This window comes from Panicum virgatum, chromosome 4K (genome assembly GCF_016808335.1).
Source record: "Panicum virgatum strain AP13 chromosome 4K, P.virgatum_v5, whole genome shotgun sequence".
Taxonomy (NCBI): domain Eukaryota; kingdom Viridiplantae; phylum Streptophyta; class Magnoliopsida; order Poales; family Poaceae; genus Panicum; species Panicum virgatum.
The window spans coordinates 47,764,235-47,792,040 of record NC_053139.1 but is presented as its reverse complement, the minus strand read 5'-3'; the positions used below and the strand labels follow the sequence as shown (position 1 = coordinate 47,792,040).

Here is a 27,806-nt window from a genome sequence, read left to right as displayed (position 1 = left end):
AATGGATACGACGGCACGGCACTTTTCCATCATGCCGCCTACGCCGCAGGCTACACAGCGCCAGGACATGATGGACGAAGGGCTCCGGGAGCAGGCAAGGGAATCCAGGAGAGAGATCTCCATTGCCTGCGACATCATAATGTATGAACAGTACGTTATTTTATACTACATCGTTGGACCCACCTGTCGGGGACCCAACAGCTGTGTACGCGCCCCCCTTGAGATATAAAAGGGAGGCGCTCGCTGTGCACAGCACGATCTCCAGACACACAAGCTCTCGCAACTCTCTCACTCTCGTGGGAAGGCAATACAACACACGGTGGACGTAGGGTATTACGCTCCGGCGGCCCGAACCACTCTAAATCTTGCTGTGTTCATCGTGTTCTTGAGTGAGACCGGACTAGGACTAGCTAACCCCCGAGTACACACCCTCTGGGCTAGGGCGGGTGCCTTCCGCCACCCGGCTGTGGTTTGCAGCACCACGACATTTGGCGCGCCAGGTAGGGACAGCTAGCTGGTCGCAATTCATCTCTTCCTCGTCTCGATGGTTCGCGTGGACGACGTGGAGATGACAGAGGGTGTGGCGTCCTCCACGCCACATGCCTCTCGCGTTCCTGCTCCAGGGGCAACTGTGCCTGTGGAGCAGCCACCGTTGGCGGCGGCGCGCGCCGCTCGCCGGCAATAGTCAGGGCGCCCATCAAGGGCCCCCTCACAGGCTGCGAGCGGCGGAGCGCTGGCAGCGGCTAGGGAGTTGCTTCGCAACCCCCCGGCTGAGGCAGCCTCGCCAGACGCCCTGAAGCAGTGGCGGGACGACATTGACCGTCTCCTCCACCTGGCTCAGGCCTCCCCCAGTTCTGCAAGGAATGGGCAACGACCTCCGCCCGGCAACGCGGTGGTACCTTACCACCAGCGTCAGGGCGGTGCATCGGCGTCCGTGCGCTCTCCTACCGTGAGGGGTGCACGAACAGAAGACCTGCGGGCGGAGCTCAACCGCCGGCGCGCGGGAGAGGATGCCCGCATCTCCGTCGAGAGGGCTTGAGAGCGCCGTCTCAACATTGAGGGTCGCAACCTCAATGCTGATCTGGACGCGGTGGCACCCAGGCCTCCGGTGAACGCTTGGATACAGTCAGGCGCACCAGTGGCTGGGGTGGGATGTGCTGCACTTGCGGAGCACCTCCGCGCCGTGGCATGGCCACCCAAGTTCCGCCCCCACCTGCCGGAAAAGTACGACGGTACTACTAACCCGTCGGAATTCCAGCAGGTGTACGTTACCGCCATCACAGCGGCTGGTGGTAACGGCGCCGTCATGTCAAGCTATTTTCATGTAGCCTTGTCTGGGCCAGCCCGGACCTGGCTCATGAACCTCACACCTGGGACGATCCAATCCTGGGAAGAGCTCTGTGCGAGGTTCACAGCAAACTTCGCCAGTGCATACCAGCAGCATGGTGTGGAGGCACACCTTCACGCCGTGAGGCAAAAACCCGGGGAAACGCTCTGGGCCTTCATCTCGCGCTTCACCAAGGTACGGGGTACCATTCCTCGTATCTCAGATGCATCTATTATCACTGCTTTCCGCCAGGGGGTACGTGATGAGAAGATGCTCGAGAAGCTGGCGACGCACGAGGTGGAAAGCGTCACTACGCTTTTCTCCCTGGCAGACAAGTGTGCCAGGGCTGCTGAGGGCCGTACATGGCACTCAGCCCCCCAAGACGGAGACGCCAAGGCTGGTGGCTCCAGTGCTACCGCTCAGGGCGGTGGCAAGAAGAAGAAGAACAAGAACCGGGGTCGCGGGGAACCGCATTCTGGCGGACCAGTCGTTGCAGCAGCAGCGACAGCGGCGGCGCCGGCAGCGGCGGCAGCGGCTGGGGGCCAGAATGCACATGGCAAACGCCCTCGCCCGCAAGGTGGAAGCAGAGGTTCATGCCCAGTGCATCCCACCGCTCGCCACAGCGCCGCTGACTGCTGCGAGATCCAGAAGCTCGCGAAGCGGGTCAGTGGGCGGCGTGAGCAGTCCTCCAAGGACGGTTCACCCCCTCCTCGCCAGCGGGCCGGCAAGGAGAAGGCCTCCGACAGCGGGGCCGCGGCCGGGGAGAAGGAGCTGGGGTACCAATCCCCCGCTCGAGAGCTGAAGGGCGTCTATCACGACGACGACTCCGATTCCGACAACGGCGACCGCCGCAAGAAGCTGTACGTAATGTATGGCGGAAGCTGGGAGCTTGTCTCCCGGCGGGACGTGAAGACCCTTCGCCGGGAGGTCCTTTCGGTGAAGCCGGGGGTCCCGAAGGCGGCGCCGCACCAGAGGTGGATGAACACCACCATCTCTTTCGGCATGGCTTCTACTGGCCAACAGCACTCCAGGATGCGGCTGAGCTGGTAAGGTCCTGCAAAGCATGCCAATTCCATGCAAAGCAAATACACACCCCGGCTCAAGCTCTGCAGATGATTCCGCCCTCATGGCCATTCGCTGTGTGGGGTGTGGATATCCTGGGGCCATTCCCCCGGGTTGTCGGCGGGTACCGGTTCCTCTATGTCGCCATCGACAAGTTCACCAAGTGGCCGGAGGTTACCCCTGTGGTGAATATCACTAAGAAATCAGCAGTCGCATTCCTCAGGTCCATTGTGTGCAGATTTGGCGTCCCAAACCGCATCATCGCGGACAACGGGACCCAATTCAAAAGCAGACTCTTCCAAGAGTACTGTGAGGACATCGGCATCCAGCTATGCTTTGCGTCCGTAGCACATCCCCGCAGCAATGGACAGGTTGAGAGAGCAAATGCAGAGATCCTCAGGGGACTCAAGACCCGCACCTACAACTGCTTGAAGAAGCATGGTGCCAAATGGGTTGACGAGCTTCCGTGCGTACTATGGGGCAACCGGACCACACCCAGCCGAGCCACCGGGGAGACTCCGTTCTTCCTGGTCTACGGGGCTGAAGCATGCCTTCCCCCAGAAATTCACCTGGGCTCACCACGGGTCCAGGCCTTTGACGAATCCATGCAGGAGCAGCTGCGGTGCGACGACGTGGACTTCGTTGACGAGCGAAGGTGGCGAGCAGCAATCCGAAATGCACGCTACAACCAGGCGCTCCGGCGCTATCATCAACGGTTCGTGCACAGTAGGGAGCTCCGGGCTGGCGACCTCGTCCTCAGATGGATCCTGAGCCGAGCAGGGCTCCACAAGCTTTCCCCCAGCTGGGAGGGACCCTTCAGGGTTACAGAGGTATGCCGGCCCGGATGCGTTCGCCTCGCCACAGAAGATGGAGTGCCGCTGCCCAACCCATGGAATATAGAGCATCTGCGTAAGTTTGACACCTAGGCAGAGCAGGGAAATAAACTTTTCCTTTGTAATAAGATAGAGTTAGCGTGCGGCTCAGAGCGGTTGGGGGCCACCCTCGTAAACCCGACCTCTGGCATCCATCGCACCGTCGGCTAACGCGCAGCTCAGAACGGTAGAGGTCCGACCTCGTAAACCCGGCCTCTGGCATCCATCGCGCAAGCCATGTGCATCAAGATTGCAAAGGAAAGATTTTCTCCTAGTTCTGTCTTTGTGTCAAGTTAATTTTCGCGTTTCGATTCTCCAAGTTTCTAACCCCCGCGGGGACCTCAACTCTTGTTGCTACAACTAAGATCTGCATTGAGCTGACTGGACTGCCGTACAGATCCGGACCCTCTTGCTGCTGGAGAAGGGTCCGGACCCCTAGGGACTTACTCTGGAGAGCGGGTGCTTGTTTCCTGGGGTGGTCCGGAGCCCTGTGTAGCCGCTTAGCTGGTTCCGTACCCAAAAGCCTACACACTCCACCACCCTGTAACGAGTACTCTAGTACCTGGAGCCGGGTAATTAGGGACCCGGACCTCGTTCCAGTTCAACAATTGGTTTCCTAAGTCCAACACGGCATGTCCAGTCTTATATCTCAAAGGATCGAGTACAACAAAGTGACCTTGCCCACTGCTGCGAAAGGCCTGGGGCGATGAAGCCAGGTCTGGAAAGATCGTGCTGTTTCCTGTAGTGGTCCGGAGCCCTGTGTAGCGCCTTAGCCTGGTCCCGTAGCCTAAGCCTACGCACTCCACCACTCTGTAACAAGCACAGAGCTACCTGGACCTGCGCATCTAGAGCCCCGGACCTGGTACCAACCTGGGACTGGTCAGGGATGAGTCCCGCGGGCCTACTACTAAGCTGTAAATTTGAAATGGTACACAGGTTAAGCCCTGACTGGTGGTAGCCAGCCTCAAACCATTGAGCCTACCTACCAGGGGGTCCTAGCATCCGCTTCAAAGCCTTCATGCAGATCAAGATCCAGTCTCGATGGTAGACAGACTCAAAACAACTGAGTCTATCTCCCAGGGGGCCCGGGGCATCCGCTTTGTCCCAGACATCATGAATGGATTCTGCATGCATCAAACAACTAAGTTGCAGTATCATTGCTACTGTATAAGCGAATCTGATTCTTCTCTCTGTAGTCCTGTATACTACACAGGGAATAAGGCACTTGCTCGTCTTGCAAGCTATGCAGCCCTATGCCCAAGGAGGTCCGGAGTATCTTCTACGGCTCACGTGGCAGACAGGTCCGATCAACTGAACCTATCCGCCAGGGGGCCAGGGCGCTGGGGTGCTGTATACCGCAAATCAACAACAGACAAACAACTAAGTTGAAGTTTCTTCTATTTTAAAAAATTTCAACTAATACAACGTTTGTTACATAATACAAAAGATACAATCCCCAGCTTAAGGGTCCGCAGGCTCTCGCTTGAAGTAGGCGGCGACGAAGTCAACGACCTCCCGCACGCTGTCCCGAGCGGCGGCCTCCGTCTCCGCTACAGGGCCATCGACCACGGGCGCCAGCGAGATGGTCGGGTCGTGGCTCCAGAGGCAGGTCAGGATGTGCTCCGCCACCATCCGGATCAGCTCGCGGCCCTCGGTTTCGAGCTGTCCAGCAAGGACCGGCCCTAGGCGCTGGAGCCTATCCGAAGCAGAATTCAGCACCGGGAGGGCGTCAGCTATCGAAGCTGGCGGCTCCGCCACCTGGATCGGGCTCAGTCCAAGTGGCACCAGCGCCAGGCTCGCTTCGGTCGCCCAGTCAGCGATCCGCTGGGCCTCCACGCGCTGGTCCTCCTGGTGCTTCCGGACCGCCTCCCGGACCGCCTCTTGCACCCAGGTGTCCAGAGCCGCCTTGGCCACCTCCACCTCGCGGGACCTCTCCTAGAGCTTGGCCTCCTTCTGCTCCGCCGACTCCTTCAGCTTCTTGAGCGAGTCTAGCTGGCGGCCAAGTTCCTTCTCTATGCCGGTGACGTGGGCCTCCCGTGCATAGAGGGACTTCCGGGCCTCCTCCAGCTCCGCCTCGGCATCAGTCAGCTTGCCTGCTCTCTCCTGCAGTTGCTCGCGCAATCCCTGCAGAGTAGCAGAGAAGACATCGAGCTCCTGCCTCCGGACCTCGAGGTCCTCGCTGCGAGTCTCCAGCTCGGACTGTTGAGCCGCGAGGTGAGCCTCGAGGTCGGACCGCTGAGCCGCGAAGCCAACAACCTCCAGGGTGAAATCCTTCTCCCGCTGCACCAGGGATTTCTCTCAGTTCGACACTGCGAACTCCCGGTCAAACACCTTCCTAAGGTTGGCTCGGTAGGCCTCTTGGTCCGCCTTGAGCTTCGACCGAGTTTCTGCAGTGCGGGAGGCTTCAGCTTTCGTGTGCGCTTCCAGGCGGGTGTGCCAGTCGGAGAGGCGCTGGCACTCGCTCTCCAGAGCAGACCACTCCCGCCGGAAGGCCGCCTCGGCGGAGGAGGTTGCCTCCTTGATCGACCGCCGAACCTGAAACAGCACTTGGGGGAGGGGAGTCGCATCCTCCTCTGGGAGTTGGAGCTGCAGGAGCCGCCTACCAAAGACCACCTCCAACTCCTCCTCTGCAACAGGACCGGAGCTGGAGGTGGGGGCTTCCGCTGCAGCACTTGTCTTCGGCGCCTCCGCTGCCGCCGCGTCGGGTGCAGCGGTGCCCAGCTCTGGCGCCTCCGCTGCCGCCGCGTCGGGTGCGGCTGTGCCCAGCTCCGGTGCCCCCGCTGCCGCCGAGTCCGGTGCGGCCGTGCCCAGCTCCGGCGCCTCCGCTGCCGCCGCGCCGGGTGCGGCCGTGCCCAGCTTCGGCGCCCCCGCGGCCGCTGCATCGGGTGCGGCCGTGCCCAGCTCCGGCGCCTCCGCCGCCGCCGCATCAGGTGCGGCCGCGCCCAGCACCGGCGCCTCTGCCGCCGCAGCATCGGGGGCCGCGGCGCCCAGAGCCGGCATCTCAGCCGCCGTGGCGTAGGGTGCGGCAGCACCCAGCACCGGCGCTTCCGCTGCCGCCGTGTCGGGTGCGGCTGCGTTCAGTACCAGCGCCTCCGCCGTCGTCGCGTCGGGCGCTGCTGCACCCAGCACCGGCGCCCCCGCCGCCGCAGCGTTGTGCGCTGTTGAGTCTGGAAATGACACGCCTATCAGCATCACGTCACGCACCACTGGGCTGGCATAGGTCGCCGTACTTGAGGGTCCCGCACCCGCTGTCGCCGTTGCTGTCGACGCCGAGGCCGCCTGGGTACCAGCCGACGAGCCGGTGATGGTAGAAGAACTGCTGGGGCGAGGAGACCTGGTAACAAAGCGGAAAAGCCTTCAGGAAAAAAGCAGAGCACCTGGTATGAGGGAAGAAAGCAGGATAACACTAACCCAGAAGTACCGGGTACCCAGCGTCCTCGGAGGCCCAGCCTCTTCTCCTGCGGCTGTTGCTGTTGCTGCTGCTGCCCCTGCAGCTGCGATGCAGGTGCAACCCGGGCTTGCTCCTGCTGCTGCTGTCCCCGTGGCTGCGGCACGGGCGCGACCCGAGGTTGTACCTGTTGCTGCTGTTGCCGCTCTCGAGCCTGCTGCAGCTGCTCCTGCGGCAGCCACTGCTGCTGCTGTTGCTATTGCTGCCGGCGGGAGGAATTCCTCGGCGGCGATGGTGGTGTTGCAGTCGCCCCAGAGGACCCGCGAGGGCCGGCAGCCCGGGAGCTACCCTAGCCCGCACCCTCAGAGGTCCTCTGGCGCTTCGCGGCGGGCTCCGAGACCAGGGTCCCGTCGCCCCTGAGTAGCCTGCGCCGGCCTGCGTCTCCCGACGATGCACCGGAGCTGCTCTGTGCCCGGCTGGAACTGGCTGCGGCCGCGCTGCTAGCCGTGGCCTGCTTCCCCTTCGTGGTGGCGCCGGACCCCGCAGCGCTCAGCGTAGCTTGATCCTCGGACGCGCCAGGGATCCGGAGCCCACGGTTCGGGTCGCCTCCGGTCTGGCGTGGGGCCAGTACCCCGTCGTCCAGAGTTGGCAGGGTAGCCAGCACCGCCACCCTCGTGGGGTCCTCGCAGAGGGGGACTATGCTCTGCGGGAGGATCAGGTTCTCCGGGATGAAGGCGTCCCCCGTCACGTTCCGCACCAGAACCTCCAAGGCCTCCTGGGTCAGGTCGCTCCCCTCTCCGCAGTGGGTCCTGCTGCAGTCGTTGAGGCCAGTGAAGCTCCAGGCAGGGCGCGTCCGCTGCTTCAGGGGGGCGATTCGGCGCTTCACGAAGTCTCCGAGCATGTGCCACGGGGTGAGGCCGCTCTCCGCCAGCGACCTGATCTTGTCTAGCACGGAGTCGAACTCCGGCTGCAGGGACGGCTTGGCCCTCCAGGTTGCGCGGTCGGAGGCGGGCCCCTCGGTCGGCAGGGCGAGGCGCTCGTTGGCTTCGGTGGTGGCGATCACCCAATCCCTGCGCCACTCCTCCCACTTTCCGCCAGCAAGGCCGAGAATGTAAGGAGTCGGCAGGTCACTCTTTATCTGGAAGTAGTACCCCCCACTTCGTCCTTGCTCCTTCCGGACCTCACCAAAATGAAGAAGTAGCGGAAGAGGATGACGCAGGGCCGCACTCCCACGAACATCTCGCATAAGTGCACGAAGATGGATGTTAGGAGGAGGGAGTGGGGCGTCAGATGCTGAAGTTGGAGGCCGAAGTCTTCCAGCAGCAACAGCAGGAACGAAGAAATCGGCAGTCCCACGCCGGTGGAGATGTGCGAGGTGAATAGCACAAACTCCCCGGCGCGGAGGTTGCCAAGGGGAACCGAGCCTGCTCGCACCCCCCAGCCGGTCTCCTGAGCACTCCACCCAAGCAGGCGGCGCACTGTGTTCAACTCTCCCTCGGTCTGGTAGCGGCGGGGATGAACAAGGGATGCCATCTCTTGGTGGAGTGAGGAGCAGCCTGCGTAGGGGAGAGAAGGGCAAGGAAAGCTCGAAGGCAAAGGGGAGCAAAGGCTGGGAGGAAGAAGACGAATGCGGGAAAGTAACCGCGGAATGCGGCACGCCCCATTATAAAGCCTGACTCAACCGGCGCGCTCCGAAACCGTCGCCGGAACTCAAGCGACGCCCGCGCCTGGCGTTAACCGCCCAGTCCATGACATGGGGGCCTAGGCCCACCTGGCGGGGTGAGCGGGTAACCAACAAGGGTGCGAAAAGACGGGATCTGAACCGTCGCCCCCGTGCGCGGGGAGCGAGGCGGAAGCTGAGCTGACGTGCGCGTATTAAGCGCTGGCGTGGCCGAGCTTTTCGGGAACTGCACCGGTGGTAAATGATCCGTTTACCCCGGCCGCAACAATGCCGAGCGTCGCGCGCGTGACTAGGGGAACCACTGTGCGTGGGGCCCACAGTCAGTAAGCCGTTGCGATGTGATGAGGCAGCAAACAACCCGATGGATGGTCAAAGCCGGTCAAGACCCCTGCAGTAAGAAGCTTCAAACTGTATGGAGCCAAATCGCAAAAGTGGCCCCACCTGTGGGTTCGTACCTCCCCCAAGGTGGGCCCGGGGGCCACTGTCGGTACCCTATAGCAGGGATACCCACTCTTACAGCGGCAAAGCAGGACCCGCGTAGTTATCCGTAACTGCGTGGAAAGGACGGAGTAGCCAGGCCCCACAGGCCAGGCTCTTCCCTCACCAGGCCAACGGCCCCGAACCCGTTCCCCGCTTGGGGATGGGTCCGGAGACGCCACGTGCCTCTAAGCAAGGGAAGATCCGAGCTGACAGCCGAGACCTCGAACCCCCTTAGGGGTCCGGGACCTCCTGCGCCTGCCCCCCTTTACCGCGTAGGGGTCCGGAGCCGCCATGTGGCCCGGAGGCATGGGCTCGAGCGCGAGCCTTCCGCTGGAAGACTCGCGCACCCACTGCATTTAATGCAGATGGACAAGGCGTACTCTGCCGCCGCGGTACGCGAGACAGCCTTTGTCAGGCCTCGCTGTGCACCGCGTATTACCAAGGTGCACAGTGCAGCCGCCTGTGCCGCACCCGCGCAGGGCCCGTCTGCCGCATTAAATGGATACGACGGCACGGCACTTTTCCATCATGCCGCCTACGCCGCAGGCTACACAGCATGCTTAAGCTACGTGGCAGGCGACGCCACTAGCCTCATCTGGCATCGCCCCGACAAGACAGCGCCAGGACATGATGGACGAAGGGCTCCGAGAGCAGGCAAGGGAATCCAGGAGAGAGATCTACTTTGCCTGCGACGCCATAATGTATGAACAGTACGTTATTTTATACTACATCGTTGGACCCACCTGTCGGGGACCCAACAGCTGTGTACACGCCCCCCTTGAGATATAAAAGGGAGGCGCTCGCTGTGCACAGCACGATCTCCAGACACACAAGCTCTCGCAACTCTCTCACTCTCGTGGGAAGGCAATACAACACACGGTGGACGTAGGGTATTACGCTCCGGCGGCCCGAACCACTCTAAATCTTGCTGTGTTCATCGTGTTCTTGAGTGAGACCGGACTAGGACTAGCTAACCCCCGAGTACACACCCTCTGGGCTAGGACGGGTGCCTTCCGCCACCCGGCTGTGGTTTGCAGCACCACGACAAGTTGTACATAATGCAAATCAGTGTGACAGTCAGTCCAAACAGAGAATTGAATCTCATTTTCCTTTTTGTTATCTCAACGTTTTTTACAACTGTGCGCCTAGAGGCTAGAGTCAGCCCCGCAAAGGGGAAGAACAAGAACATGTCAGAGTCTCCTGGTATAACCGACCGGCGTATATCCCTGATACATTTCAATTCAAGACCATGGAGCAAAAGAATAAAACAACCAACTGTTTTGTATTCTGCTGCAACAACGTGATTATCATGATGACCCTGCATTCTGGCGACGGTTTGTAAGGACACATTCCTCCAAGAAGTTGCTCAGCTGAGAGGTGTACAACCCAGGATTGCTCCGGTAGTGATCCACATGGGGCGACGACACAAAGTCGCAGGCTCTCACCTCGCGCCCCGCTCTCCGCTGCACCTCGATGAATGACTCCACTGATTTTGCTGGGATGACCCTGTCAGCGGAGCTGTATATGTACAGTTGGGGGCACTTTGGTTGCTTCGACGACAAAAGCTCCATGACATCAGATAACCTCCTGTTAAAAAGGATATTATGAGCTCAGCTGTGGTGGAGTTGCCACCATTTATAAATACTTAACCAATTTAAACAAATGTTATTATGGTGTATTTGCTAGACTATGATCATATAGGCATTCTGTTACTTGCAAACCACAGTCATCCACATTTTTTCTGATGCAAATGCAATATCAACTACCACAAAGATAACATCAAGGTATGGTGGACCATGATGTGACTGTACCGCCACAATCAGCAATTCAATTATTTAGTTTTTGTGAGGTGAGGAATTAGAGGTCACAGATGCCCCCGTCTTCAGTTGAAAAGGGCTTATAGATAAGACTGAAACCCAAATGATTTGTTTCATATGTGGACAACATGCATACCTGTTGATCCTTGGATAGTTCAAAACAACGTCAAAAAAGGTCTCCAAAGCTGATAGCAGAACTGCCTCTGTTGCTGCCGGCTTGGGCTCCATGTTAGACTCCACAACTAGGACATCAGACCTTGAATCAATTGATCCTAGTCCTTTTGTGGTGCTACTACGTTTTTTCATGAGGGCAGCTGAGAAGCCAGAGGCCCAAACCTAGAGTTCAGAAGAAAACAATACAAACAAGTTTGTTATTTACAATTTAGAACAAACAAGATGCCAGTAACAGATGGCTTGCTGTTTAATTCAGATATAAAGAATGCAGATGACAACTTTTCAATAGCAGCTCAAGAATCACCGAGTCAAATTAACTGAAAGCTCATGATGAGCTGTAGATCCAATAACTAACTGTGTCTAGCTAAAATTTGTACCTGAGGATCAGGTGCAGCAACAGGTGCAGAGTCTACTACACAAGCTTTAATTTTCTCCACTGCTGAAGCATCCTGCCGTTGTAGGTTCTCCAGAATTACGCCATAGCTGCAATATAGAAAAAAATCAAAGAAATTAAGCATCAAAATCAAGATGAGAGTTCATTCTCGATGAAGAAAAACAAGGAGGAATGGTATCATACCAAAGCCAACCAGTATTACTGAAGGTGTGAAAAATAATCTTCTTCCCACTCTCCTCCCTTACCCAGCCAGCAAGATGTTCAGATAGCATCTCTACATTCTTCTCAGCCTTCCCTCCAAGGTTATAACTGAGGATGTCAGACATTGGGAGAGTGAAAGTGACAGCATGGAAGCCCCTGGAGGTGTACCAATCAGCATATCTCTTGAGATGCTTCTGCCTTGAGCCCAGCCACCCAAGAAGAACCACCACCGTCTGAGACTTGTCAGGGAATTCGGCACAGACCCTGGGGTCCGGCAGATGCCAGCGGTACAGCACATCAGACGACGAGGAAGGAATTCCGGGCATCGCATCGTCTTGTTCCGAGGTCTTGGTAAACCTTGCATACTGGTAAACCGTCTGGATGACCGGCAAAGACGCGAACGGAGCCTTCAACGGTTGCAAACTCTGGAGATTGCGTGGCAATAGCTGCACAGACAGGGCAGAGGCTGAAGGCGCCGCTGGAACATTTGTCCTGGTGGCTCGAAGTGACACAAGCGCATCTGCTTTCGCGCTTGCATCAGAAAGCTTGTGGTGGGACAACTTGTCGGGCAGCTCGAGGGAGGAGACGGCGGCGAAGGCTGCGATGGCCATGGCGGAGAGGGGGCGGTGGAGGGGTCCTGAGAAGGAAGCCATCATGGGTTGTGGAGCCTCTCAGAAGCAACGAGATTCTTGTCACACGCCAAGGAGGAACTTGCGCACGTTATTTATCTGCCTCACCTTTGCCCTGCTTCACAGGAAGGAAAGAAGGAAGGTTAGCTGTCCGTCCGTCCGTCCTAACACGCGGTTTGCATAAATTGAATTGGCTTTTCTTTTATGTGCGGCGCAGTTGACCCGAGAAGAGGACTGGACACGGCGAATGGGGTAGAATGGCGTTGCGGGCACGTGTTTGTCACGGTCAATATGCCAGAATGCCAAAGACAAAAAAAAACACATAAAATTGGTGAAGTAGTAAGAGAAAGAAGGTGGGGATTTACCAGGTGGTGTAGGTAAAATTCGAAATAGGAGGATTGAGTTGGACACGGGCTGGCTGCCAAATAGAGAATTTGACAGCCGAGCCCGGTGCGCTGCTGTCTGCTTCCTTACTCCTGCAAAACGTAACAGCAATTTTTAGGAGGAAACGAGGTACATGGAGCAAGTCAGAGGAAAAATGAAATAAAATAAGCTTGTGCTGCATATGGGGGTTGGTAAATAATTTGGCGTTTTCAAGGAGAGGAGATAGCCGGAGAGGAAGAAAAGAAATTGGGCAGTCAAGGACGGTGGTTGTTGGAAGCGATTTGCGTGGCGTGCGTAATCAAACTAGGAAGGAAGCAAAGGTAGACATTGCTTTGCGTTTTGGTTTGGTCCCCAACATTGGCGGAAGGAGGGAGAGGTGACCTTGGAATTGAAAAGAAGCTAGCTTGTTCCAGGAAAGCAGGAAGGGGAATTGCAGGAACGAATGAATCAAATGTGGTGCATGAGGCAGGCAGGCAGATGGGTTCGATCCGATCCGATCCATTCATGGCGCAAGAGGAGGGGGAGGGATGCGTACCAGGGCAGGCAGGCAGGGAAGGAGGAAGAAGACGCGACGACCCCGAGGAGAGGAGGGCGATATCCTATACTTATACGGGTGAGAAGGGAAGGGGAGGGAAGGCAAGAGATGCCCGCCGAGCACGAGGGAGGAGGAGGAGGCGGCGGCGCGGCGAGGGAGCCCGACCAAACCACCCCAAGCAGCCTGGGGGGACGAAAGAGGATGAAGATGTGGGGCCCGCCAGCCCTTCCTTCCTTCCTTGCTATGCTGGGCTGGTCTGGGCCGGGCCGGCATGGACTCTCCCTCGAACCGAATATTCCATCTCCTCATCATTTGGAGAGAATATTCCATCTCCTCATCATTTGGAGAGTGAGAACTAAGTACTCCCTCCATTCCAAATTAAAAGTTATTTTAAGAATTTTGGAAAGTCAAACCATCTCAAAGTTTGACCAAAATTATAGAGAGAAATATAAAGACTTATGACATCAAATAGGTGCACTATGAAAATATAGGTAACAAAAAATCTAATAATACTTAATTGGTATCATAAATGTTATTATTTTGTCATATAAATTTAGTCAAATTTGAAAAACTTTGACTCTCCAAGATTTTTGAAATGACTTATAATTTTAATTTGGAAAGGAACGGAATAGAACGAAGATGGTGGGGTGGCCCGGATATTCCATTCCCTCCGTCACTTGTGAGTTGTGACTCATTGCAAGCAAAAGCAAGGAATGGAGGCCACTGAAAGAGGAGGAAGCATCCATCAGTGAACAATCCAATGCAATGCACTGCAATGAGTACAAGCAACAAAATGAATAGAATAGAATAGCATACTGTAGTAGGATCAATGCAATTCGTCTCATCTCTTCATCGCAGCATCGCATCATGCTAATTCCACTGAATCGCCTAAACGGATAGAAATATTGTATGCACCACCCACAACAGAGCCAAACTCGCTCTAGTACCAACCAAGGTCAGGTGCACACAGGAAAAAAAAATAAACGCGTTAAGGATGGGATGGAACCACAATTCAGATAAGCCAACTATATAACACAGCGGCTGCTCATTCATCAACCATCAACCGAGACCTCAAAGCATCAACTGAAAAGAAGTTTCGTGCCTGAGCGGCAATCTGCAATGACCATCAATACATACACCAATCCCATAAACGGCTAAGACAATGTTATGGTGGCCGTGTTCCAACACAGTCTACTTGTGACTATATATAATCAATTTCCGACTCAAACTTCTGTCATACAAATTACAAACGAAACAGCACAGTATCAACATTATATATCAGTCAGTCAGATAAGGTCAATGGATGCAGATACAGCCTTGTGTGCCTCCCAATCACATCCCTCCTTTCAACCATGCATACATTCTGCATTCTTTACTGATCACAAACCAACCCATGCATGTGTATATGCGATCCACATACAAGAGCATCACACAGCCCAGTCCTCATCACTATCATCGTCCACAGCATTATCCTGTACCAATTATGATTACCTAGGTAAGTACGTATGCAAAACCTTTGTGCTCAAAACATCAGAAATGCATTCCAAACTCAAGACTGGTGGGTTTATTTCAAACTACCACATGAACCTTCTACACTTGAGAGGCATTCTAAACTGATACAGGTAAAAAATAACGAAATGCATATTTCTGCTTATGTAAGCTAACAATATTTTCACCTGGGACGAACTTGAAAGCTCTTCGATTCCATCATCTTCCACCTGCAACAGAAAATGAAAAAGGCCAAAGGTCCTCAATCTCGCAGATAGGCATTTACATGACCTTTTATCTCATCTACCAAGGGCAACCAACATTGAAATTCCAGAAAACAGTACCTTTGGTGTTTGCTTTCTCCTAGTTCCGCTGGCTACATTAAGCAAAAACAAGGGTCAACGTCCTCAAATAAATGAAGCTGAAAACTTATCTCACAACACCCTTAGAGTTTTTGACTTATACTAGGACATATCTTCCCCACTAACAATAAGAAAAGCTTTTGAATGCTCACACCAGATGCTAGCAAACTAAAGCCAATGGTAGATGGCTGATGAATGTCACAGCAGTGCATATACCTTTCTTGATCCCTGCTGGCTGTTTTGCCATTGGACTTGCTCGCTGCTTCTTAGCAGCAGGACCTAAACAAAAATGGCAAATCAATAAAAAAATATTCTTTTCACAATACATCATTTAGCAAGGAACATAGAAAGGTGATAATATGAAACCTTTTGTCGCAGGGGATCCTTTAGGACTTCTTGTGGCCCTCTGAAATAGGAACCCATTTGTTGTGATGAGTTAAATTTGATGATACCAAATGTAAACAGATAATGTTTAACACATCCTTGTCGAATGTTTCCGCGTTGCTTCAATGCAATCAGGAATTAGGCTAAAGCTAAAGGGCATAGCAGTCTGCTGGTGATAGTGAGGAATAAATAATTTATCTAATGTGCATCTTCTTAACTTTTGTGTCTACTTATGTCTAATGCATATCAATTCCCATGAACGTACAGTCAGAATGAAAGGAAAATCACATGGCACGTTACTATGTAGGTGGTTTTGCATTCTCACCTTTTTCTCTTCGGCTTTTTTAAACATACTAGACAGAGTAGCCTGAACAAGAGGCTCTTTCTTGCTAGAGATAGGCAATGCTGAAGAATCTGCAGGTTTGATGTCTTCGCTTTGGTGTTCGTTCTTAACAGATAGACTCTCCATCTCCTTCATACATAAAGTAAAATAAACCGCAACATCACACTATTTAGTTATTGTCATTCATAAATTTGGACCAATAGGAAAAGCAACTTTCAAGTGCTACCTTCTCATCCAAGTCCTCAGGTACCTCAGCTTCATTGTCACTGTTAGATGAATCACCACCAGAAGATAAATCTGTGTACCTATACAAACAGCAAGGAACCAAGGAGGAATTTGTTAATTACTTCATGGGAGCGATGGGTGTATTCAGGTTCGAAGAAATTAGCAGCAGGTAAAAATAATCAGGCAATTAAACTAGAGTTAGCAAAGTATTTAGGGCAGGCATCCAAGAAACCATCCAAACAGAGTGCAAGGGCTTACTTTTTCAAGGCTTTCCCTGCATTTCTAGAAGACTGTCTTACTGAAGGTGCTCCACTTGTAGATTGTGTGCCATTCCCATCCTTTTGATCTGAATCATCAGAAGCATCGCCATCAGATTCAAAATTGGGGGAACGGGGTTCTGCGATTTCCTTTCCAGCTTTAATTGCAGTTGCTTCATCAATGGCAGCACCTGCTCCACCTCTGAAATCACAATCTGCTGCTACGCCATCCTATCAGTAGAAAACGAAGAAGCATATGATACGCAGACAGAGAACATGAAATAGAAGAAACAGATGGGGTGCAGAAGGCACTGACATTTTGGAATTCTTCCGGAAACTCAAGTTTCAGTTCTTCTGGGTTATGGTCTTTTGTCCCAACCCACCAGGCTTCAGAAAATACAATCTGGCAAGAGATAACATCAGAATGGATCAGCTGCTCTGCCCACCATGCTATTTCTGAACATGAACGGTAAGTTCCTGAGAGAATGAAAATCTTTCTGTTGCAGGTAGAACATGAAACATCCTAATTTGAAAAGTAAACCAAACATCTGCATACCAGATGGAATTTTTCAGTTTCCTAACACCGTATATAGCAGTATTTGACAATGACCCATGTAAATCCAATCAGTAAAATTTGCACAGGTGCACAGCGATCTTACCTAATCAGCGCACATGATTGGAAGGAAAGATAAAGGTGACAATACTCACCAGGCTCTCGAAGACGTCCTCACAGACTACGCCCTTAGCCGATCTTGTCATCTGCAGCGTGAGGTACTTGTTCTTGGGGTAGACGTGCGTCCCGAAAAGCTTCATTCTTCCCTGCAAGCAGCCGCAAGAATCGGCAGGAAATCAAAAAATCCCATCTTTATGACATTTGGTGGTGGCAAATCGCGGGCAGTGAAGTGAGAGAACTGGAAAGCAGAATCTTTGGGAAGTTCCGACCCGTACCTGGGGGAACTCTAGGTAGAGCACGGGGTTCTTGGTCCCGAGGTCAGCGAGCTCGCCGACGCGGCCGCCCGAGGCAGCAGGCGCGAGGAGGCCAGGGAAAGAGAAGAGGAAGCGGCCCTTCCGCTGGCCGCCGCGGCGCACGATGTCGCGGCCCTGCAGGCAAGCGACGGCAGCCGAAGGCGCGAGCGGGGCCCGTGGCGCCGGCGGGTCGCCGCGCTGGAGGAGGCCATTGGAGAAGGCGAGCGTGCGGAGGCGGCGGCGCTCGTCGGACTCGGCGTCGGCGGGTGCCGCGGAGGCCTTCTTTACCATCCCTCCAGTTTAAGCTAGGGTTGATTTTTTTTTTCAAATCAAACAGACAAAAAGAAGAAGTTTATGGATGCTAGGGTTTTGGGCGGGGTAGACATTAGGTAAATTCATTTGGCTAGATAAATTTAGATTAGAGGTGGTAAAAATTCCATCCAACAGTCTCTCCATCTTGCTTGCTCTCTACCCCACTCGCCATCACTCCCCCTCCACTAGGCAGATGCCCCTTGCCATCTTCATCATCCCGCCCTTTTCTCGTGCGCGTCCGCCCTTCTGCCGCCGCGTCTTGTCGTCGCACCGGTCGCACCAGTGACGCCCCCACCATCGCTCCCTTCCGCCCCCGCCCCCGCGTCATGCTGGTGCCACCCCCGCGCCCTTCCGCCCCGCCGTCGTGCCCCGTTGCCGCGCCCTTCTACCCCGCCGCCGATGTCCCGCCAGACCTCGCCGAGCGCCCCACCGCAGCACGCCGCTCGCCCCCTCCGCGGAGGTCCACGCCGCTTGCTTCTCGAGCTCCCGTGCGGCACCCGGGCCGAGCAGAGCTTCCCCGCGCCTTCAGTGAGTGGCCAAGGCGCGCGCTCTCACGGTCGGAGAGGACCTCCCTTCCCGATGCTCCGGGACGGCCGTCTTGGACGCGCAGCCGCTGTTGCCGGTCTTGGTCTTCTTGGGGAAGATGGCCAGTGGGTGGTGGTGCTGCCGCCGCGCACCTCCGGCGTCGAGCTTCTCGGAGAGGTCGATGATGGGCGCGGCCGTCGGCTTGAGGTTGCCAGAGAAGAGCTGCGAGCCGTTGTGGTGGGGAATGGACGGAATCAAGAGTGAAATTGACTAGGCTGTTGGAGTGAAATGAAATATGGAGAAGGAATATTAGCTGAATGAATAGCTAAATGTGATTATAGAGTGAAGTTTGACTAGGCTTTGGAGATGAGCAAGTTTGAGGGGAGGATTTGGAAGGTCGGTAGTGAACGAGGAGATCAGAGGCCGAAGAGTGCGGCAGGAATGGAAAGCGCCAAAGTGTCTTGAACAATGGGAAAACGGAACTTGACCATTTCTAAAGTCAATTATATTGAATAATTTTATAGCACTAAATTTTAGTAGCAGTTTCATGAATAATTTTAAAAAGAATGTCGCCGCCCTCCACCACCCCGGCCGCCGGCGACCTCGCCGGCAGCTGCTCCGCCCATCAACCACCCCTCCCTTTCCCCTAACTCGCAACCCCCGCCGGTGGCCGCTCCCCCCCTCCCCTGCTCGAGGAAGACGATGAGCAGTAGCGGCCGGCGCTTCTGTGATGGGTTGAAAAAATATCGCATATGCGATGAATAGAAAAGCCGGTACTCCCTCCGTTCCAAAAAGAATGTAAATCTTGTTTCTCGAGAAGTCAAATAATTTTAAATTTGACCAAATTTATACAAAATAGTATTAATATTTGTGTTACAACATAAGTATCTTTAGATTAATCATGTAATATACTTCTATACTACATCTATTCGGAAACACAAATGTTAGTAATTTTTTGAATAAATTTAATCAAAATTAAAATAGTTTGACTCCTCGAGAAACGAGATTTATATTTTTTTTTTGGGGGACAGAGGGAGTAGGAAGGAAGCAAGGCAACCGAGTTGGGAGAAGCAACGAGGAACTGCCATGGAAACTCCTCCTATAGACAATAAAGATGACAAAGGCAACTGACTGATTTCTTTGGGGGAAAAGGCAGTTGAAAGTGGTGAGGATTGGATTGGAGCTCAATAAACTTCAGTAGGTCAGCAATTGTTTGGTTGACGTGGCACCGACTGCATCGTCCAGACGCCACGCGTGTGTGCTTTGTTGGTACTAGTTTCCATCTCCACCACTCTACCGTGTGGAGGATGGATGAAAGTAGTTCTAGAAGCTTCATCGAATCATCTGCCGTGGCTAGCAACTGCTGTACAGCTCCGTGCCATGGCATGCATAATACTAACTAACTGCAACAACATCCACTGGACATCAAGATACTAACTGAAACAACACACATATTACTGAAAACAGAATCACCAATCTACTCCGTATCTATCTATCTATTGATTCCACCAACACAGCATCAGCATCATACACGCTGCGCAGGTTTCCGCACTCTTTCGTACAATCAATCTGTATGTGCTACCAAAGCTTCAGACCAAGGTACATACAAGAACATGATGGATGGATCAAATACATACTAGAGCCATCCCTTCCATGGCACTGATAGATGATCCGGTAATGCCCTGGACACTTGTACCCAACAGAGAGGCAAAGATATACCACAGCTAAACAGCAGCAAGGAACACAGGGCAACTCCGATCCCTTAATACAAGATACACCATATCGTAATCTGCGCTGACCATCCTTCGAAAACGAGCACAGACCACTGGCACGGAAGACACGCATGCTCTACCAACTCACCTACTCTTCCAATTGCCACTATCCACTAGTCTCTGCACGGTTCATAAAAGTTGTTGTTCCACTCTAGTATAGTAACCATGCCAGAAAAATCCGCAATGCTGACCTTAAGTCGTTCAGTCCAAGGCAGTTTTCATCCTCCGACCAGACACCGGTTTTGGCAGGCCATCGAGTAACGGCCGGGTGAAGGACTCATGGTTGAAGGTCCATTTCGAGCTAGACCACATAGACACCCCATTTTCTGCATCTGCAAAGCTGGGTGCGCTTGGCGACTTCCTCACAGATTTGAACCCATTAAGATTAAGAAACGAAATGCTGCTCTTCTGGCTTGAATCTGGGCTGCCTGTATCCATGTTTAGACGGATACTAGAAATTGGCCGTGGCAACAAACTCTTGATTGCCTTAATTGGGTCCGCTAGAAAATCATCCTGGATATCGGTTCTGTTAGATTCTGCTTCCGCTTTCTGCCGACGACGCATAGAAGCATCTTGCTTGGGTTTGGGTACTCCGTTGCTCTTGTTCCCATTGGCACCGTTCGCTGATGAAAGCCTGTTAACTGGCTCTTCATACTCCCAGCTTCCATCTGTACCCTTTGTGCCTGGAGCTGCAGAAGAACTCAGCAATGTTTCACTTAGATTACTCTGGAAGCCACCCTTGTGGTACACAGACATTTCAGTGCTGCAATCCATGGCGCTTCCTTTCTGAGATGATAGGCCATAGTATCTCTGCAAGGTACTCATTGCAGGTGACGCCCCCTTCTGACCACAATTCGATGAATCTAGTGAATCAATGGTGTCTCTGTTTTGCTGATAGTTTGGAGCCCATGCTCTGCGGAACCACAGAAAATTAATTTCAAAATGCACAAATGCATGATGTATCACTTCAACTAAAAATAATATGCAGATGCCATGATAAAGTTTTTTCTCATTTGTATGCTTCTTTCCACGGGGATATCGTGTGGTTGGTGGCTGGTGCTGATTTGCTATGTGAAAAAAATACTGCTGGCTGGCTGGTGTTGATTTGGTGTGAGAAAAAACACTGTTGCTGATTGCCAGCAGAACAGAGTTTGGTGTGAGAGAAAAACACTCACAAGAAATGGTGCAAATGCACTTGCAGTTTCATGATAGGTCAGCCATTAAGCAAGGGAGGCTAAGCCGTGAGTAGTTTAGGTAAATGACTCGATCTTATATTGTGACAGTTTGGCAGTTCAATGCCAGATAGCCAGCAGCGAGGTCTGGTGAAAACTGAAAACATAGATTGTCCTTTTTCCACAACAAATTCAAAACCCAAATAAGACTGGATGACACAAAGCGAATAGGAAACACAAGCAGCATGAAAGATGGGATATCTACCTTTTCATTCTTTGACCAGAACCGCTCAATCTTACAACAGCTGGCATGGGCCTTCCTGGTAGAGGTATGAGCAGTGTTTTGTGTGCAAACATCTGGCTGTCAGTGACCAGACCATTTGCCCTCTTAATGTCCGATATCTGCACATGGAGAAAAAAACATAAATATCAATTCAGCAACTCAAAGGGTCATGATGTTCGATAAATCGATATATACAAGGAAATAAGAGTTACACTGATAAACATAAAGACATATCACTCTAATTATGCATGCAGCCAGAAATCTGGGAAAGCAAATACTCGATGCCACTGTCGTCACCAACTCTGTAGAAGTCTCAGAGTTGCGCATCACATTGCCCGTGACATTATCACCCGAAAACAAAGTGTAGAAAGTACAGGAAAAGAAGTTTGGATCTTGTAAGTTCAGTAGTTGTCACAGAGACACATTTGCCAAGGGTGGAGGCACAGAGTCAGAAAGCACATTCAATTTGCTTTTCAAGTTTGCGACGCACCCCAGCGATAGAGATAGAATCATTCCTTGTGTTGAGCAAGAAGAAAAGATGAAGTTTTGGCCAACAACATCACATCTACCATATTCCTCTTCCATTTAGCAGGGAGGGGCATCCCAAGATAGAAGCTTTCCCCACAACCACCAAGACTGAAGTTACCAACCAAAGCTGCAGAGCCATGAGAGGGGAGGCGACCGATTACTACCTCGACGCCGTACTTGATGGCGATGCCGGCGAGCGTGTCCATCCTGGAAACCTCGTGCTCCAGGCAGTGGTGATGGGGTGGCGGCGGCGGGGACGAGGGGGGCGTCTTCTCCGGCGAGAGGACGGCGGCGCGGAGGGCGTCGTACTCGTCGGAGAGAGGGTGAGAGATGCCCATGGCAGGCAGAGGCTCCCAAATCGCGGGTGGGGAGAGGGGTGGATTCGATGGGCAGATCTCGAACGAGTTCGGCAGGAATCCGGGGAAATGATCGCCGGTGGGGAAGGGAAGGGAAGGTTGCTTTGCTTTGCTTTGCTGCGGGGCGGTCGGTGGAGGGAGGGAGGAGGAAAGGCGAGTCTAGTCTGCCTTTTCTTTTCTTGTGAGCCTCTGCCGACTGCCTGCCTGCCAAAATGGAAGGAAGCAAGCAAGAAAAAGTCAGAGGAACTCTTCTCTTGAGAAGACGAGCACGAGCCACGAGCTCATTGCCTCATTCACGATCATGGGGGAAAAAAAGAAAAAATATTCATTTGACTGTACTTTACGCGGTACAGCCACGTGGTTATGGTGATACACGCAGTACAGTCTCCTCTACCTTTCACACTCTTGCTCAAGTATCTATTACTGTATTTTTCTATAATAGTTGCATACTCTCTTCATTTTTATTTACACATTTGTATCAGGTTTGTTCTAAATTAAAGTTAGTCAGCATCGACTAAATAAATAGAAAAATATAGCAACAACTATACTACCCAACGTATTTTATGGTGGATTCAATAAAAACAAATTCAGCATTGTAAATATTATTAGTTTTCTATATAGATTCGGTTAAAGTTGGCTAAATTTAATTTAATTTAAAATAAATATAATATGATATGTAAATAAAAATAGAGATGGTCACTTTCTTCCATTGGCATGTCGACATAAAACAGATGATAAACTGGTGGTGCACATTTTCCGGTTCTGGCAGACCTCTTTCCTTCTTTTTTTTTTGAAGAAATTCCTTCTTTTTATATATAGACATAGAATACTAGACACAAAAAGGAAAAGAGAACACAGACTGTGCGGTGGGTGCAACTGAAGCGCTGCCTAACCACAACTAAGGCAGTAGGCAGAGGAGGGCATCATCCATCTTTGACCAACTGGAATGCTACCTTCCTTGACCAAGGCTGCCTTTTGATTCCTTCTCAGAACTGCCTCGTGCAGCGGTCAAACATCACTGACCTCGTTCATGCATGGCCACTTCCCTTGGCAACAACACAGCTGCTAGCCTACTAAACAAAAACATGTGGTTAAGTTAGTCATGGCATATGGGCTTCTGGGAATGTTCATCGCTTTAATTTGTACCTAACAGCATGCTTCTTTCTAAACTGAAACACCTCACTCAGCAATTCGTTCAGTTCAATGATACAGCAGTGTCCTCGTTCACTTGAGCCAAAGAATAGATCCCTTTTTCTGACCCAAAAGAAAGCAAGATACTTTTGTTTATGGAAGTCTCACCAATTTTACAGTGAAATATAATCCCGTGCACACGATTTCAGCCCAAAAAATCTCCTCAAATGAGCATTATTCGTAGGTTCAATTTTGGTACTCGTTCTACCACTATCTCCACCAAAACTGAAGATGACACATTTTTGTTCAGTAGTTAGGTGCAGACTCCGTCACAGGCACGCCATTGTCAAACTTGTTATGCTGTTCCAGATCTACCAAACCATTCTTCAACAGTTTCCAGCTGCCTAATCATCATCAGCCATAGCAATAGTATTGGATTCTTTTTCTTAAAAAAAAAGAGGCACGATGTCGCTAGTTATGCCGAGGTACCTGAAGATAGGAGGGTCTGTGAAGCTTCAAGTTCAAGCCCAATTTTTGTTTCGAAAAAGAAAAAAAAAGAGAGAAATACTGGAGATGCGGGGTATCGATCCCCGTACCTCTCGCATGCTAAGCGAGCGCTCTACCATCTGAGCTACATCCCCGATACGCGATTTCTTTGGGATAAGATTGTACTTAAAAAATTAGAAACTGAGGCACTCAAACACTGGGATAAGACACCGGAAAGCGCAGCCACAAGCAGCAGCAGCAGCCCGCCTCGCCTCGCCGTCGCCTCCCATGGCCACCAGCTCCACCGCCACCGCCTCCCTGCACCTCCTCCTCCCCACCTCCCGCCGCCGACGCCTCCTTGTCCCTCGGGCCGACTGCACCGTCGACCGCCGCCGTTTCATTGCCCACACTGCCGCCGCCGTCGCCCCTCTCGTCTCGCTCTCGCCCCCCGTGTGGACTCCTCCTGCGGCTCGGGCGGACGAGACGCCGGCGCTGTCCCAGTGGGAGCGCGTCTACCTGCCCATCGACCCCGGCGTCGTACTCCTCGACATCGCCTTCGTCCCCGACGACCCCTCCCACGGTACTACATTTTTTTTTTTTGAAGAAGCACGGTACCACATATATCTATCAAATCACCTCACCATATAATGCAGATGCGTATTAGTACTACTAGTCTCCTTCTCTAGTACTCCTAAGTAGTAATCCAACGCAAGACAACATTGGGATTAGATTCGAGACACACAAATACAAAATCTCATCATATATAAGCAGGCAACGCAAATAAGGCTCCTTCGTTTCGTTCAGGCTTTCTCCTTGGGACAAGGCAGACGATACTGGAGACTAAAGATGGCGGAAACACCTGGTTCCCTCGCTCCATCCCTTCCGCTGAGGACGAAGATTTCAACTACAGGTTCAACTCAGTCAGCTTCAAGGGCAAAGAAGGCTGGATCATCGGCAAGCCCGCTATTCTGCTCCACACTTCAGATGCTGGAGAGAGCTGGGAAAGAATACCTTTGAGTGCCCAACTTCCTGGGAACATGGTATGTATTTAATCCCCACTTCCTCCTATATATATATATATATATATATATATATATATATATATATATATATATATATATATATATATATATATATATATATATATATATAGCATGCTATGCTACTATATATATAATTGCACGGCAGGTTTACATAAAAGCTACGGGGGAGCAGAGCGCGGAGATGGTTACTGACGAGGGGGCAATCTATGTTACTTCCAATCGCGGCTACAACTGGAAGGCTGCCGTGCAAGAGACTGTTTCGGCTACTCTCAACAGGTACAGACATGTAAAACAATCCAATTCATGCCTAACCACTGAAGTATAATCCTCTTAGTTAGAGATGCTTATCGAATTTCATGAAGCATATCCTTGGCAATAGGTTGTGCCTTGTTTAAAATTATTCATACAAGAGCTTGAAATGAAATAACTGAAACCATCTTGATTATCCGTTTGAAGAAGCAGTTATGATTATGAAACACATCATACTAATTGGAGAAGATATTGTGTTGCCTTTTGGGATCTTTTCCCCCAATGATGCATGACATTGTTCCCTCCATTTTTTTCTTCCTTGTGTTTGTGATGCAGAACAGTTTCAAGTGGCATTAGCGGTGCAAGTTACTACACTGGGACTTTCAACACGGTGAACCGGTCACCTGATGGACGCTATGTTGCTGTATCCAGCAGAGGGAACTTCTATTTGACATGGGAGCCTGGGCAGGTCTCGCCCAACTAGTTGATATATATTACTTTGTTCTGTCATAGGTGGCTTCTGAAGTTTACATTTACATATCTGCATTTTTTTATTTCAAAAAAAACATATCTGCATTTGTATGCAGCCATTTTGGCAACCACACAACAGGGCGGTGGCACGGCGGATTCAGAACATGGGGTGGAGAGCAGACGGCGGGCTTTGGCTCCTGGTGCGCGGTGGTGGACTCTTCCTCAGCAAAGGAACCGGGGTAAGAATCGCCTGTGTATCTTGCCATCTTGCAAAATGGGTGAGCAAGTACCCTTTGATTTTTAGCATATCTTGGGGGCTGCTGTTTTCTCTTCTTTGGACATTGATGGTCTTGCTGCCCAATGTAACTGTAATCTGTTTCCATGCGTAGATAACTGAAGACTTCGAGGAGGTGCAAGTGCAGAGCCGGGGGTTTGGGATTCTTGATGTCGGCTATCGCTCACAGGTACTTCTTCGGTAGTAGTAAAAGGCAACTAGGTAATTCAGTAGTAGTACGAGGCAACTAGAATTGCAATCAGCAGTCAGCAGCCGGATACACGTACTCCCAATCAATGAGACTATGTGTAAGTGTAATGCCATAATGGGATGGTGATGTGATCCATTTCCAATTCCAATTCCAATGCATGCAATGCCACTGCAGGACGAGGCGTGGGCTGCTGGTGGAAGTGGCGTCCTGCTCAAGACCACAAACGGAGGGAAGAGCTGGGTGCGCGACAAGGCTGCCGACAACATTGCCGCCAACCTCTACTCCGTCAAGTAAGCAGCAAAGCAAAAATATTCATGGATGATCGATAGGCATGCAAGTGCCGCATTCGATCATATTCCTCTGAAACATTGTGATTCTGATGTTTTGTATTTTTGCCTGTTGGCACAGGTTCCTTGATGACAGCAAAGGCTTCGTGCTTGGCAACGACGGCGTGTTGCTTCGATATCTTGGCTGAAATCAGCTGCCAAAATGCTGCGAGATCGGCTTCGCTCGTATTAGCCTTTTTGTATACGATGAAGATACAGTACTTGATCGGTGTATACGACATGTAACGGCATTTACTACTACAGTAAAAGGAGGTTGCTGATGATTGTGTTTGCATTCTCGCTTGCGCAAAAGAGTGTAAAGATGTGCCCGTGACTATTGTACTACAAATTATGAATGAAACAGTATCATTCCCACCAAAAGCATAGCTTTGTTTCCATCTGACTCTCAGTCTCCTCTTGTCACCACCCTTCCTGTCATTCTCCTCGTGTGTGGACTCACTGCACACAGCACCCATGTTCATCACTGGAGTAGACGAGTAATACTTGCCATTCTATTCTTTCTTTTCAAAAAGAATTGCTCTTATTTCTATTCTTCCGGGGCCTAGGACATATGTAAGATTCTAGTACCATTTCTATTCTTTCTTTTCAACAAGATTTACTTCGCCTGCAACCATTTTTATATGCTACGTGCACCTACAGCTTCTTATCCACTTTCTTAGCGCCCTATAAGAAGTTCATTTTACTTCCCTCAACAATTTACTTAGTCCACTAAACCATATAAAATTAAGGCTCAATTTACTTCCTCAAGCTATTTCAATTGTTCCAATCTACTACCTACCGAGATTTCTCTTTTTTATTTCTCCATGCGCAAGTGAAATTTTAACTTTAAATTTTGCAATGTAACTTATAATATGATGCTCTATGCTAGGAAAATACATTTTGATTTTTCCATGAATATTTTTCATTTAGAATTGCATCTCTGTGATAAATTTTGTATGCGGAGAAAAAAAGGAGAAATAATATTAGAGGGTAGATTGGACTAATTGAAATTTTCAGGGGAGTAAATTGAGCCTAAATTTTACTCGGGAGGTTAAGCGGATAAAGTGAATTGGTGAGGAGTAAAATAAATTTTTTACTAAATTTAATTCATGGTTTTTCTTTCCGACTATCCATTTATCCTTTAGTGGCAACCACGTATGACTGAGCTTGTAACAATTACTCCTGCCATTCAGTAGATTTGAGCGATACGTAGCCATGTAGTAGGTTCGTCCTGTCATGCTCATCGGGATGGTTAGGGCATGGGTTAAATGGGCTAAGCCCGACATCATGCTCATTTAAAGATGGTTTTGGCACATGTTGATGGCAAAGAAAAAATAGCCTAGACTGAAATAATAAATCCATTTCATTTGAACTCGAGTCCTCTCAGCTTAGGCTGGTGGAGTTAATGGATAGGCGTGAGCATCGATTATAGACATGGCCTAAGCTATTTAGGCGTAAATTACACATATCTATTAAGTATTAAGAAACTATTTGAGAGAGCTCTTTCAAAAGGGCTTCACTGGTGAAGCCAAAAAAAAGTAATTTAATATGGTTCCTAGTTCATTTTTACCCTATCTTACACGATATATTGCCTCATTTTGCTCAAAACATGTGAAGCCGAAGCCGCAATAAGTCCTCCCAAACACAACCTACATTGGACCCTTTATGGAACAACAATTTTATAGTTTTCTAAAAGAA

The 27,806-nt window shown here is 51.3% G+C and overlaps 4 protein-coding genes and 1 non-coding gene across 7 annotated transcripts; 1 reads left to right on the top strand and 4 right to left on the bottom strand.

Annotated features, from left to right (window-relative positions):
* Positions 1–9,891: 9,891 nt before the first annotated feature.
* On the bottom strand, positions 9,892–13,153 carry LOC120704581 (transmembrane protein 53-like). Of its 3 annotated transcripts, none has more exons than XM_039989031.1 (6): positions 12,945–13,153; positions 12,391–12,501; positions 11,379–12,140; positions 11,179–11,284; positions 10,764–10,963; positions 9,892–10,397 (listed from the first exon to the last, which is right to left on the bottom strand). In XM_039989031.1, the coding sequence occupies exons 3-6, from the start codon at positions 12,050–12,052 to the stop codon at positions 10,118–10,120; spliced, it is 1,260 nt and encodes a 419-aa protein (XP_039844965.1). In that variant the 5' UTR covers positions 12,053–12,140; positions 12,391–12,501; positions 12,945–13,153; the 3' UTR covers positions 9,892–10,117. The 3 variants fall into 3 exon arrangements, with proteins under 3 accessions (XP_039844965.1, XP_039844966.1, XP_039844964.1); XM_039989032.1 differs by having other exon boundaries at positions 9,896–10,397; positions 11,379–12,259; XM_039989030.1 differs by having other exon boundaries at positions 9,896–10,397; positions 11,379–12,143.
* An 821-nt stretch (positions 13,154–13,974) lies between these two features.
* On the bottom strand, positions 13,975–17,441 carry LOC120704580 (DNA-binding protein RHL1-like). The gene is made up of 11 exons (XM_039989029.1): positions 16,952–17,441; positions 16,712–16,822; positions 16,320–16,406; positions 16,005–16,234; positions 15,748–15,826; positions 15,504–15,650; positions 15,161–15,200; positions 15,011–15,073; positions 14,777–14,808; positions 14,621–14,662; positions 13,975–14,416 (listed from the first exon to the last, which is right to left on the bottom strand). Exons 1-11 carry the CDS (start codon positions 17,258–17,260, stop codon positions 14,372–14,374), a joined length of 1,185 nt encoding a protein of 394 aa, XP_039844963.1. The 5' UTR covers positions 17,261–17,441; the 3' UTR covers positions 13,975–14,371.
* Positions 17,442–19,237: 1,796 nt separating this feature from the next.
* On the bottom strand, positions 19,238–22,200 carry LOC120704579. The gene is made up of 3 exons (XM_039989028.1): positions 21,726–22,200; positions 21,016–21,152; positions 19,238–20,491 (listed from the first exon to the last, which is right to left on the bottom strand). Exons 1-3 carry the CDS (start codon positions 21,897–21,899, stop codon positions 19,780–19,782), a joined length of 1,023 nt encoding a protein of 340 aa, XP_039844962.1. The 5' UTR covers positions 21,900–22,200; the 3' UTR covers positions 19,238–19,779.
* A 1,416-nt stretch (positions 22,201–23,616) lies between these two features.
* Positions 23,617–23,689, bottom strand: TRNAA-AGC. The gene has a single exon. It is a non-coding gene; the product is annotated as a tRNA-Ala (tRNA).
* Positions 23,690–23,780: 91 nt separating this feature from the next.
* LOC120704578 (photosystem II stability/assembly factor HCF136, chloroplastic-like) lies at positions 23,781–26,506 on the top strand. The gene is made up of 8 exons (XM_039989027.1): positions 23,781–24,114; positions 24,339–24,574; positions 24,723–24,853; positions 25,163–25,295; positions 25,414–25,536; positions 25,687–25,761; positions 25,957–26,072; positions 26,191–26,506. Exons 1-8 carry the CDS (start codon positions 23,823–23,825, stop codon positions 26,255–26,257), a joined length of 1,173 nt encoding a protein of 390 aa, XP_039844961.1. The 5' UTR covers positions 23,781–23,822; the 3' UTR covers positions 26,258–26,506.
* The last annotated feature ends 1,300 nt before the right edge of the window (positions 26,507–27,806 follow it).